Source organism: Tupaia chinensis, unplaced genomic scaffold (assembly GCF_000334495.1).
Source record: "Tupaia chinensis unplaced genomic scaffold, TupChi_1.0 Scaffold000622_1, whole genome shotgun sequence".
Taxonomy (NCBI): domain Eukaryota; kingdom Metazoa; phylum Chordata; class Mammalia; order Scandentia; family Tupaiidae; genus Tupaia; species Tupaia belangeri.
In genome coordinates, this window is record NW_006160142.1 from 5429044 (window position 1) to 5441229 (window position 12186).

At 36.9% G+C, this 12186-nt stretch overlaps 1 protein-coding gene across 6 annotated transcripts in view; it reads left to right on the forward strand.

The window, feature by feature from the left end:
- ERLEC1 (endoplasmic reticulum lectin 1) overlaps positions 1-12186 on the forward strand; it is a 41104-nt gene that overhangs the window by 5520 nt on the left and 23398 nt on the right. For all 6 annotated transcript variants that reach the window (XM_006159023.3, XM_006159024.3, XM_006159025.3 and 3 more), the window contains exons 2-6: positions 5275-5379; positions 7696-7776; positions 8327-8404; positions 8539-8602; positions 10101-10135. In XM_006159023.3, the coding sequence (XP_006159085.1) occupies positions 5275-5379; positions 7696-7776; positions 8327-8404; positions 8539-8602; positions 10101-10135 (363 nt within the window). The remainder of the gene's footprint in view (positions 1-5274; positions 5380-7695; positions 7777-8326; positions 8405-8538; positions 8603-10100; positions 10136-12186) is intronic.

A 12186-nucleotide genomic window follows, 5' to 3' on the forward strand; every position in this document is an offset into this window, starting at 1 on the left:
CAGTGAAAATCTCTCCAAAAAAAAAAAAGTACTTACTTTCTCATCACTCTACAGAGTTTATGGATTTCACCAAATTGAACTATAAAAATAAATCTAATTTTTTGTCTACTTCTGTTAATATAGAGTATAGTTGTTCTTAATTTCCAGGACCCTTGCAGTATCTAAAATTCTTGTATGCTCAAGTCCCTTATATAAAATGGCATAATATTTGCATATAACCTACATACATCCTACCGGATACTTTAAATCTCTAGATTATTTTCTTTCTTTTTTTTTTCTTTTTTTGGAGAGGTTTTTGCCATAGAGCACGTGTGCTCGCCAGACAGAGACAGAGAGACAGAAAGCGAGAAATCACCCCCCATGGGGGATGGCCACGCCGCAGTCCCTTCTCCATTCTCTCGGGATCTTGGGCACGCACTCACACGCGCCTGGCATGAGTTTAAACCACCGGGTCCGGGACTCGAACCGCAGTCGACTACGTGGGAGTCCAGCGACATAGCCATTATGCTAACTGCTAGTCCCTCTAGATTATTTTCAATATCTAATGCCATGTAAATGGTATACTATTAGTTGTTTAAAGAACAATGACAAGAAAAAAGTCTACATGTTAGTACATGCAGAGAACTTATGGATATGGAAGGCTGGCTGTGTATTTACACTCAAAAAATTTCCCCAACCACTACACTTGAGAAAAATGTTTAGTAACTCCATAGACAAGTTGTGCCACTGAGTTTATTTTACAGCTTCACCTAGAAGTTTTACCTCTCATTCTCTAACAGTTTCAAATCCTCCAGACAGCTGTCAAACATTAGAAGTTTCTGGGGCTGCAGGTGGTGTGATGGTTAAGGTGCTGGGTTCTCACATGGGCAACCATGGTTCAAGTCCCAGACCTGGTGGTTTGCTTTCTCACTTTCCCTTTCTCTCTCTCTCTCTAGTCTAATTAAAAATAATAATAATATCAGATTTAAAAATTAAATAAATCTTTAAAAAAGCATTAGAAATTTTTCTCATATATATATTTTTAAATATTTTTATTAAATAAATATTTGTAAAGGTTCTTTAAAGTACACACTCCTTTCAATTTCATTGCATTAAAAATTTTCTTTATATAAAATCATAGATATTACCACTGAAAATGCTTTAAAATTATAGTGTTTTTTGTTTGTTTGTTAAGATTTTAGCCATGGAGTGTGTGCTTTTAGGAGAGAGACAGAGAAGGAAAGTGAGATATTACCTCCTCCAGGGGGATGTTGAACACACCGCAGTCCCTTTCCCTCTATTGTCCTCTTGAGATATTTGGGCATGCATGCATATGCACCCAGCATGTTTTTCAAGCCACCAGGTCCAGGATTTGAACTACATGGTCAGCCATGTGGGATCCAGCCACCTTAATCACCACACCACCAGCTGACTCAGAAAGACAATTCTTGATGCAAAGACTTGTTTTCCATTGGTTTAGAAAAAGCTGCTTTTCTTGTCAATAAAATAGACCATCTAGCACCTGGAATGGGGAATTTCTCATTTTGTGTGTCTCTCTTGTAAGCTCACTCACTCTATTAGCAAACTACCAAGAAGAAAATAAAGAAAAGAATTGTCTTTCTTTCTTTCTTTGCTTTGGTTCCAAACAAGCAGTTCTTTTTTCCGTCATTAACACCGTAGTGAGCATTTTAGTAAATAAATCATTATTGCATAGGCTTGAACTTTGAACTCTGAACATCATTCACAAATAGACTCAATACATTTAAGTTGTTTGCTACTGTCTTCTTTCACCACAGTAATGGAGTATTTTAACAAGATTTCAGGCCATACATTTGGTATGTGAATGTGAGTAATGCTTTGCACAACTCACTATGATATATTCTGCATATATCTAAAGAACATTGAAAGGAATTGTAAATGTTATGACATATAGCAAATTGTTGATAGAACTGAATAAATGTATCTAAGGATCTCTGTCATAAATTTTGCTTTGACTCGGGATCAGCAGTTAGCGCAATGGCTATATCACTGGACTCCCACGTGGTCGACCGCGGTTCGCGTCCCGGACCCAGTGGCTTAAAGTCACGCCGGGCGCGTGTGCGTGCGTGCCCAAGATCCCAAGAGGAGAATGGAGGATAAGGGATTGCACGGCGTGGCCATCCCCTCTGGGGGGTGATTTCTCGCTTTCTGTATCTCTGTCTCTCTCTGTCTGTCTGGCGAGCGCACGCACCCTATAGCAAAAACCTCTCCAAAAAAAGAAAAAAAAACTTTTTGCTTTGAACTCATGCTTTCAAATCTCTTTGATTTCCTCATCACCTATAAAGTTCTTTTAAACAAGGATCCTTGGTCATAATACAGAAATTTACATAGTAATCTAAAAAAGTGTTACTAAAAGCTGATTCAATATATTGATAAAACAGTGAGGAGCACACTAAATATGAACCCTTTCTGCTTGGATTCTCTTGGCTCTGCTACTCATGCTTCACCTTAGATAAATTATTTAAGATCTGGGCCTCAGTGTCCTTTTCTGTAAAAAAGGAGCTTATTGTGTGTTTTAAGGACTGAGTCAATAAACGTAGTCTTTAAACAGTACTGTCATATTGTTATCACTGCTTTTCTTTGTTTGTTTTATTTTATTTTATTGTCTTGGAACACATTGCCCTAAGTTGTTTTTGTGTTTAAGATTATATTGGTGTAAATATACTGGTTTTATTTTAGTCAAGAGTTGTTATTGGGGCCAGCAGTGGTGTGGTGGTTAAGGGCTCTGGACATGGCTGACTGTGGTTTGAGTCGCAGACCTGGTGCCTCACTTTCTCACTTTTTCTCTCTCTCTCACTCTCACCCTCACCCTCTCTGGTCAAATTAAAATAAATAAAATTAAATAAAAATGTTCTAAAAAGAAGTTTTTTAAAAAAAAAAAAAAGAGTTGTAATTATTAAATTGAGGGAAAAAAAAACAGGTATTTCTTAAGAAATGGTTCCCGGGACCAGCAGGCGTAATGGTTAAATCACTGGATTCCCACATGGTCAACCATGGTTTGAGTCCTGGACCTAGCAGCTTAAAACTTATACTGGGTGCATGTGCATGCATGCCCCAAGTCCCAAGAGAACGGAGGAGAAGGGATTTCCGCATGGCCATCGCCTCGAGGGGTGATTTCTCACTTTCTCTCTGGAGTGGGCATGCACACCCTACAGCAAAAATCTCTTAAAAAAAGAAAAAAAAAAAAAGTGGTTCCTTCATTGCTAGGAGTAACCAAATGGTACAATGGTTTCATAGTGCTATAAGAAAAGTGAAGAGAGAACTGAATTACCATAGAACACACATAATACACAAAAATGTACTTCAGTAGTTAGTATCATGATTGTTAATCAGAAAACAGATTTCTTTTTAGTAAAATGGTACCAGTTATGTTAAAGTGTTCATTTTAATTGTGTTGGTTCACATGAACCAATGTGAATTTGCTTGGTTTCATACTACAGAAATTTTAAGGATAACGTTGATGTTATGTCAGGAGTCAGCAAACCAGTTATTCTATAAGGCCATGACCTATAAATAAAGTTTTATTAGAATACAGCCTGGCCTATTTGTTTGTATTGTATTTTATCTATGAGCATTGTTGTTAGAGTAGGAGAGTTACAATAGAGACCATATGGTTCACAAAGTCTAAAATATTTACTCCTCTGGCCCTTTACAGAAAAAGCTTGGTCACCCCGGATATACTGACTGGGTTGTTGGAAAAATTATGATGCATGTTTGCATAGAAAACATGAAAAAAATACATTATGACTTTTCCAACAACCCATTATATATTACACTTTAAAAAAAAAAGGTCAGGACAGTGGAGCCACAGTAATTTTTCTTTTAAATGAAATTTATTTATGGATAAATATATACATCTTTCCAAATATGAAAAATACTGCCTAACATTGTGTTCAAGTATCCCATCCAGCATAACAAATGAGAATATATTTGTAGAGTGCTATTGATTGTCAATTGATTGTCACATATTGATGGCAGTTGCTAATAGGAGTAGTAACTATCAATGATGTGTGACAATAAGCATTCCTTGCCTTTTAGTACTTTTTAATCAGTATTTTAACTTCAATCTAGAGCATCACTACTTTTTTCTTTATACTCCAAACTTTATTTTGTTCATTTTATTTTTCTATTACAAGACCAAGATAAAGCCTATTGTCTTTGTTTTGTCAGTAAAAAACATGCAAATCTGGGCTGGCCCCATGGCTAAGAGGTTAAGGAAGCCAGTTCACACATGGCCAATTGCACTTCAAAAACATGCCCTGGCAGCTTCACAAACATGCTGGACACATGTGCATGCGTGCCCCAAATCCCAATGGGATGGAGAAATGAGACGGGTTTGTGACATGATCATGTCCCATCCAGTGGTTCTTTTTCCCTCTCCCTTTCTTTCTCTTTCTCCTTCTGATAAAAGCATGTACCCTCTGGCAAAAAGGAAAACATACATATTTAGGCCAGGGCCAGCTCTATGGTGAGATAGTTAAGTGCCATGTAGAGGAAGCTGGATTCCACATAGCCAGCTGTGGTTCAGATCCCAGCCCCTACTTGAAAAGCATGCCAGGCACATGCTTGCACTTGCCCAGGATCCTGATGGGAAGGAAGAATGGAGGAAGGGAATTATGGCATGAACAGGTGCCACTGGGGATTGGAGGACCCTATCTCACTCACTCTCCCTCCTTGTACACGTGTCCTCTGGCATTAAATAAATATGTAAGGCAATTTGCAGTAATGCATACCAGACACTGCTGCTTAGCAGGCTAAGGCTACATGGGACACCTGGTTCGATTCTGAGCCTACTCTAAAAAAAGCCAGGTGTGACACACCTGTAGTTCCAGTCACATGGAAGGCTGAGTCAGAAGGATTGTGACACAGTGAGATCCTGTCTAAAACACCACACAACACATATACACATTTAGTAAATATGTACATTATTTGACTTTGAAAATATGTTTTAAAAATCTACTGAATTGGTAAATTAGTTTAAGAACCTTTGTTTTAGCTAAGCCTGAAGTTATTCTTTGTAATACAATTTTTTAAATTATTTTATTTAATTTTATTTATTCATTCATTTATTTTCATTTGACCAGAGGGAGACAGACAGAGAGAGAGGAAAAGTGAGAAAGCAAGTCACCAGGTCTAGGACTCAAACCATAGTCAGCCATGTGGGAGTGTCCAGCACCTTAACCACCACACCACCTGCTGGTCCCCTGTAATACAATTTAAGAAGGAGTAATGTATACATTTTTGGTTCTATTCTAGCCTACAACTGGAGTCTTATATAAAGAAGATAATTATGTCATTATGACAACTGCACATAAAGAAAAATATAAATGCATACTTCCCCTTGTGACGAGTGGGGATGAGGTAAGTTTTTATAAATATATTAACAATCCCTCCACCCAAAGATATTTATTTAAAAGATTATAACCACCTGTTTTAAAATAAAATTAAGTAAAAAGTTTCTCAATAGCTGTTTTAGCATAAAAATATGAATCACTTATTAGTCCTGAATTCTTTGATTTTACAGTTCTTCTTGGACATATTATCAACCAAATTTTGCTTTAAATAAAAATTTCATTCCATACTTGCTTTCTCTCTTAGAAATGAGGGTTTAAAACAAGATATAGGGCATACGCAATAGCACAGCAGCTAAGTACTGTGCATACAGAACTACATCCCACATGCCAACCATGGTTAAAAATCTGGCTCTTAAAAAACACACCAGGCAGCTTGAAAAATACACCAAGCACATGTGCATACATCCCAAAATCCTGATGTAGAAATGGAGGAAAAAGGATTGAGGCGTGACCATGCCCATTGGGGCTGCTCCCTTGCCCTCTGGCAAGTGCACATCCTCTCCAACAATAAGACAATAAACCAAAGATTTCATTTTTAAGTGTACTTGTGACATTTTTTAAATAAACAGCTTCTTAAAAATAAATCCGTAGGTACTTTGCTTTCTCACTACCTTAGCTCATGCCCTTTTCCTCCTAAAATGCCCTAACTCCCTCTTATCCATCCTTCAAGGCAATGACTTCTTTCAAGATGAAACAGGAGAGGCAGCATGGTAAAATGGAAAGGACACCAGCCTAGGAGCAAGGAAGCTGAGGTATAGGATATAGTTAGTTTTGGAACCTTAACAAATTTAAAACTAAGATCCTTCACTTAGTAAATTTATTAAGTAAGTTACATAATATTTTATGACCTATAAAATAGAAATATTAAACTCAGTGCTTGCTTAGGTTTCATTCAGATTTCAAGTCTGTCTGAGACAGCTTTTTCATTTTTTTAAGTCTCCTTAAGATACACACATACACACACACACACACACACACACACACACACACGGCATTCAAGTCTGAATGTAAAACTATGTAGAAAATGAGGGCTGACAGGTGGCATGGTGATTAAGGCGGCTGGACTCCCATGTGGCTGACCACAGTTCAAGTCCTGGACCTGGCAGCCTGCTTTCTCAATTTCCTTCTCTCTCACTGTCTCTCTTTGGTCAACTTCAAAAAATTAAAATATAAAAAATAATGACAACAAATAAAATTAAATAAAAAATATTTATTTTTATAAAAGAAAACTGAAAAGTACCTTTAAAAGTTCTAATATAGGCGGGACCAGCAGTTAGCGTAATGGCTATATCGCTGGACTCCCACGCGGTTTGCGTCCCGGACCCGGTGGCTTAAAACTCACGCCGGGCGCGTGTGCGTGTGTGCCCAAGATCCCGAGAGGAGAATGGAGGAGAAGGGATTGCAGCGTGACCATCCCCCGGGGGGGGGTGATTTCTCGCTTTCTGTCTCTGTCTGTCTGGCGAGCGCACGCACCCGATAGCAAAAACCTCTAAAAAAAAAAAAAAAAAAAGTTCCAATATAGGGCCAGCAGGTGGCATGAAGGTTAAGGCATTGGATCACACATGGCTGATTGTTCCATTCAAGTCCTGGACCTAGTGGTTTGTCATGCTGGGTGCATGTGCATGTATGCCCAAAATCCCGAGAGGAGACTGGAGGAGAAGGGATTGCAGCAAGGCCATCCATCTTGAGGGAAGATTCCTCTCTCCCTCCCTCTCTCACACCTTCCCCTCTGGAAAGTTCACAGGCCCTATAGCAAAAACTAAGAAAAAAAAAGTTGTGATACATTCTGTAAGGTTCACCTCTTCCTAAGTCTTCTATAGCTAAAATTTGTTTGGGTATAAACATTTAACAATCCTGAAACAGGTTATAGAAGTTGTTCAAGAAACTGATACTTAGAAACCTTTTTATAGGGGCCAGCAGCTGTCATAATGCTGGACACCCACATGGCCAACCACAATTCAAGCCTGCAGCATGACCATCCTCCCGGAGGGTGATTTCCCTCTCAGTCTCTCTCTGCCTCTCCAGCAAGTGCACACACACCATGACAAAAACATTTAAAACAAACAAGCAAACAACAAAAAAAAAAAACCCTCTTTATAAGAAAGAAAAGATGAACACTAGAAGATTATTCTATGGCTCCATGTTTTATACTTTAATTCATATGAAAGAAGTAGCATACCATAGGATATTGTTAAAGGTTTTGACTTTTTTCCTCTTTTATTCCCAAGCATTTATGATTTGACCATTGAATTAATACCCATGAACAAAGTTGGGTGAAGTTCTAGGAAAAAATTGTAAGTATTAAGCTCCGGTTCTTTCTTAGGAAGAAGAAAAGGATTATAAAGGCCCCAATCCAAGAGAGCTTTTGGAACCACTATTTAAACAAAGCAGTTGTTCCTACAGAGTATGTATTTTATGTTCTTGATAATTAGAAAATATATTTATAGCAGCCAGTTGACTCTGGAAATACATTCGTATGTCTTCTTACTTTATTATGTTGTATCGAATTTTAAATTAGATGTAGATTTAAGTTACTGCTAAGCCGTATTTTGTTCATTTAAGTCCTCTGTTCAGTATATTCAACAAACCTCTAATAGTACCAGTATTAAACCATATCACTTGCCAAACCACTTTGCACATTTTTCAGTTAAAAAGGTTTCCTTGCATAATAGAATTTTAATTAGAAATGCTAATCGTTATTTTTTAAGCTATGCACAAAATTATCCCTAAGCTAGGTGTATTCTAAACCTACTTCCTTCACAGAACTCTCACATATAGCTAATTAGTGGAAATAATTAATAGACTTCAGAAATTTTACACTTTGCTGAAGTAAAATTATTATTTATATAATGAAAACTTACTGTAAATCTAAGGGAAATTACTCAGCTACTTAAAACATGAAAATAATTGAATTATATGACTCTTACATATTTAAATACATTCATCTTTCTTAGATTGAGTCTTATTGGACTTATGAAGTATGTCATGGAAAACACATTAGGCAGTACCATGAAGAAAAAGAAACTGGCCAGGTATGTTTTTCTCCAAGATATAAAATATGTAATATTTCAAAATAAAAAGTTTAATAATGAAATTATAGTTTTAAAATTACATTCTTAAAATTATATTTGTAACTTACTGTATTTTTATTTTATTTTAAATATAGAAAATAAATATTCATGAGTACTACCTTGGAAATATGTTGGCTAAGAACCTTCTGTCTGAAAAAGGTTGGTCTCTACACAGTGATTTGAAATTAATGCTAGAACTTAGTTTCAATTTTTGTTCAAATTGGAATATAAGAAATTTTCTTAATGAATTTTTAATTCCCTGAGGGTTTATGCACTTACTAAAGAGAGAGAGGGAAAAAGGGAGAAAGCAGTTCCCCAGTGGAGCATGGTCATGCTGCAATGCCTGCTCTTCCTTTTTTGCTGTCATGTCAGACTTTAGGGCATATACTCACACATGCCCAAGTTTTTCAAGCTGCCAAGACCAGGATTTGAATGGCAGGCTGTCCATCTGGGATTTGATTCCCTTAACCTGTAAGCAACAGTGTCACTTTTTAGGGGGGCCAGCAGGTGGTGTAGCAGTTACGTCTCTGGACTCGCACATGGCTGGCTGCAGTTGGAGCCTCAGACCCATGGCTTGAAACTCACACTGTGTGCATGTACATGCATACTCAAGGTCCCTAGTGGAGAAGGGACTGTGGCCCTTGGCCATCTCTCCTGAAGAGTCACCTCTCACTTTCCCCTTTCACTGTCTGTGTCTCTCTCTCTTTCTCCAGCAAGTACATGCACCCTGAGACAGAAACCTCGTTTAAAAAAATTTAAGAATTATTTCTTTAAATTAATTTAATCACTAATTATTTAATTCCATTTGTTATTGTTACTATTATTTTAATTTGATCAGAGAGAGAGAGACAGAGGGAGAAAGGGAAAGGGAAAAGGCAAGCCACCAGGTCTGGCACTTGAACCTTGGTTGACAATGTGGGAATCCAGCGCACTTAACCACCACGCCACCTGCTGGCCCCAAGAAAAAACTTTTTTTGAAGTCTGTTTTCATGATTTTCTGCTTTGACAAATATGTTTTATTTTCTACTTACTATATATATGTTAGTATTATGTAGTGTTAGTCTTTTGATTAGTTTAAACAAAGTTTTTCATGTATGGAAATAATGTATTCCTCAAATTGTGAAATATTTTTATTAAGCTATATTTTTTAAATTTTTCAACAAATTTAAGATTAAATTTTTATTGAGATAAAAATACTTCAAAAGAAAATTATTGTGACAAGGTTTTTTGTCTTCAAAATAGAATATTTTCAGGGCCAGGAAGTGGCATGGTAGTTGAGCCACTGGCCTCCCACATAGCTGACCACAGTTCGAGTCCCAGAGCAACTTGCTTTCTCATTTTTCCTTCTCTTTCTGTATCACTCTCTGGTGAGCACACATGCCCATTAGCAAATTAAAAATAATGACAGTAATAAATAAAATTTTTAAAATAAATAGTTTTTTTTAAAAAGAAAATATATTCTAGGTAAAGATTAGATATGACTACCCTTTTATAAAAAGTGACTTCAAGGAAACCAGTGTTAAAATGGTAAAATAAAATAGTCTTTAGAAAGAAGTTTAAGATTACAGAGTTGGTTGAAAATTTAGGTGTGTGAATAGTACACGGATGTGTCACTGTTCATTCTTTACACTTACCTTACTCTTACATTATTCCACAGAACGAGAAGCAGAAGAAATGGACAAATCAAATGAGGCAAGTAACAAATGTTGGTGGTTTTTTTTTTCACTCAACATTTATTCTTTGTGAGTCATGAATTTATACAACTTGACTGAAAGAATGTAGCCATGTGTTCTTTAAATATCAAAGGATTGATTCACAGAAAATTTATGATATATTTGGTGTCTCTGAGAAAAGTTATGCAATGATCCTTTTATTTACTTCCAAGGTCATACAAAATTAAGCAATTCTATCTAATGATGTGTCTGGGAAGGATTCTGTAATAGCATGCTATCACTTATGTGGTTCCCTCTCTGTAATGTTGGCACTTATGGTAGGAGCTTTTGCATTTTTTCTTGTTTGGTTCCCATCTTCTGTCAGTAAAACAGATAAACGATATATGTAACTAACAAGCTACCAGACTGCAAGCATATTCAAAGCAGGGACTGTCTTTTATCTCTACCCCACAGTACAAAGCAGAATGCCAGCCACTCATTTTTATTCAGTGAATGGATGTTTATTCAGTCAGTGAAAGGAGGCTAAAAAATAGGGTTGTTTAAAAAGAATGATTCCTTGCAGTACCTAATCATAATTTTTAAATATCCGTGTAGTTCAAGGAATGCCTTGTGAATGAGTTTAACTAACTTTTTTTTTTTTTGAGAGGTTTTTCACTATAGGGCACGTGCGCTCGCCAGACAGACAGACAGAGAGAGACAGAGAGACAAAAAGCGAGAAATCACCCCCCAGAGGGGATGGCCACACCGCAATCCCTTTTCCTCCATTCTCCTCTCCGGATCTTGGGCATGCACGCACACACGCCCGGCGTGGGTTTTAAGCCACTGGGTCCGGGACGCGAACCGCAGTCGACTACGTGGGAGGCCAGCGACATAGCCATTACGCTAACTGCTGGTTCCCTAACTAACTTATTGATAGAGGATATTTCTATAAATGACTTAATACCATAATCTTTTATTAGAAGTAAAGCAAACTGGCAAAGGCCTGGAAAATTACTTAAAGTGGATGCTTATAACTTAAAAGGGTGTTTTGAGGGAAATTGATAAACTAAATATAGATACACATAGCCATTACTATTTTAAAAGATTTTAATTTTATTAGCTACCTTTGAGATAAAATATTTGTTAACTGTGACTCTGGAGGATAGAAAGATGGAATTCAAAGTGTTAAATGATAAAGAAAGAGGAAGGAAAAGGGTAAGGGAAGAAAACTGACATTTATTAAGACCCAATTTATAAGACACTGCCAGGCATGTAACAAAATTCTCCCAACAGCTCTTGGGTATTTACTATTGTGTTGTCAGGAAAGTCATGATGCATTTTTGCATAGAAAAATACGTCATGACTTTCCTGGCGACTAATATTATTTTACTTTTTTTCTTTTCTAGTTTTTGCACATGCCCTTTTCAGAGAAGGAGGGGTGGCAGAAGGTGGTAGAAATCACTCTTCAGAAAGGGTGGCTGGACCGTAATCCCTTCTCCTCCAGTTTCCTTTTAGGACTTGGGGCACGCACCTACACACATCCAGCATGATTTTCAAGCATTAGGCTCCGGACTCAAACCATGAAGCCATCTATGCCGTATCCAGCACCTTAACCTCCACCTGCTTACCCATTTTATTTTACCTTTACAAGTAAAAAAATTGAAATTTGATCGTCATAAAGCCAATAAATTCAAATTTTGGGTGTGACCCAGGAATTTTACATTTCAGATACTAGCATGACAATAACATGCAAAGAAATCTCTAGATGTTTTTCCTTGAAAACATTTACTTATTGCCTGTTGTGGCCACAAGAGGATACCAAAGTAGTAGAAGATTTAAATCCTTGCCTCCAAAGAGCTTGCTTATAGATTTTATTAACAATGTCTTTCTAAAGCCCTTACATTAGATTTTTCTTGTGCTTATGTAGAGAAAAGTATTGGAACTAACTCCTTAATAATCTTTTCTTCTTAGATTGTATCCTTAATTCTCCCATTCTATGAAAATTATTTGTCTTTTGCTGGTTTTGAATAAGTTTATACGGGAGTTAATATGCTGGAAAGTATGTGCTGTTAATAATTATAACAAAGGGTT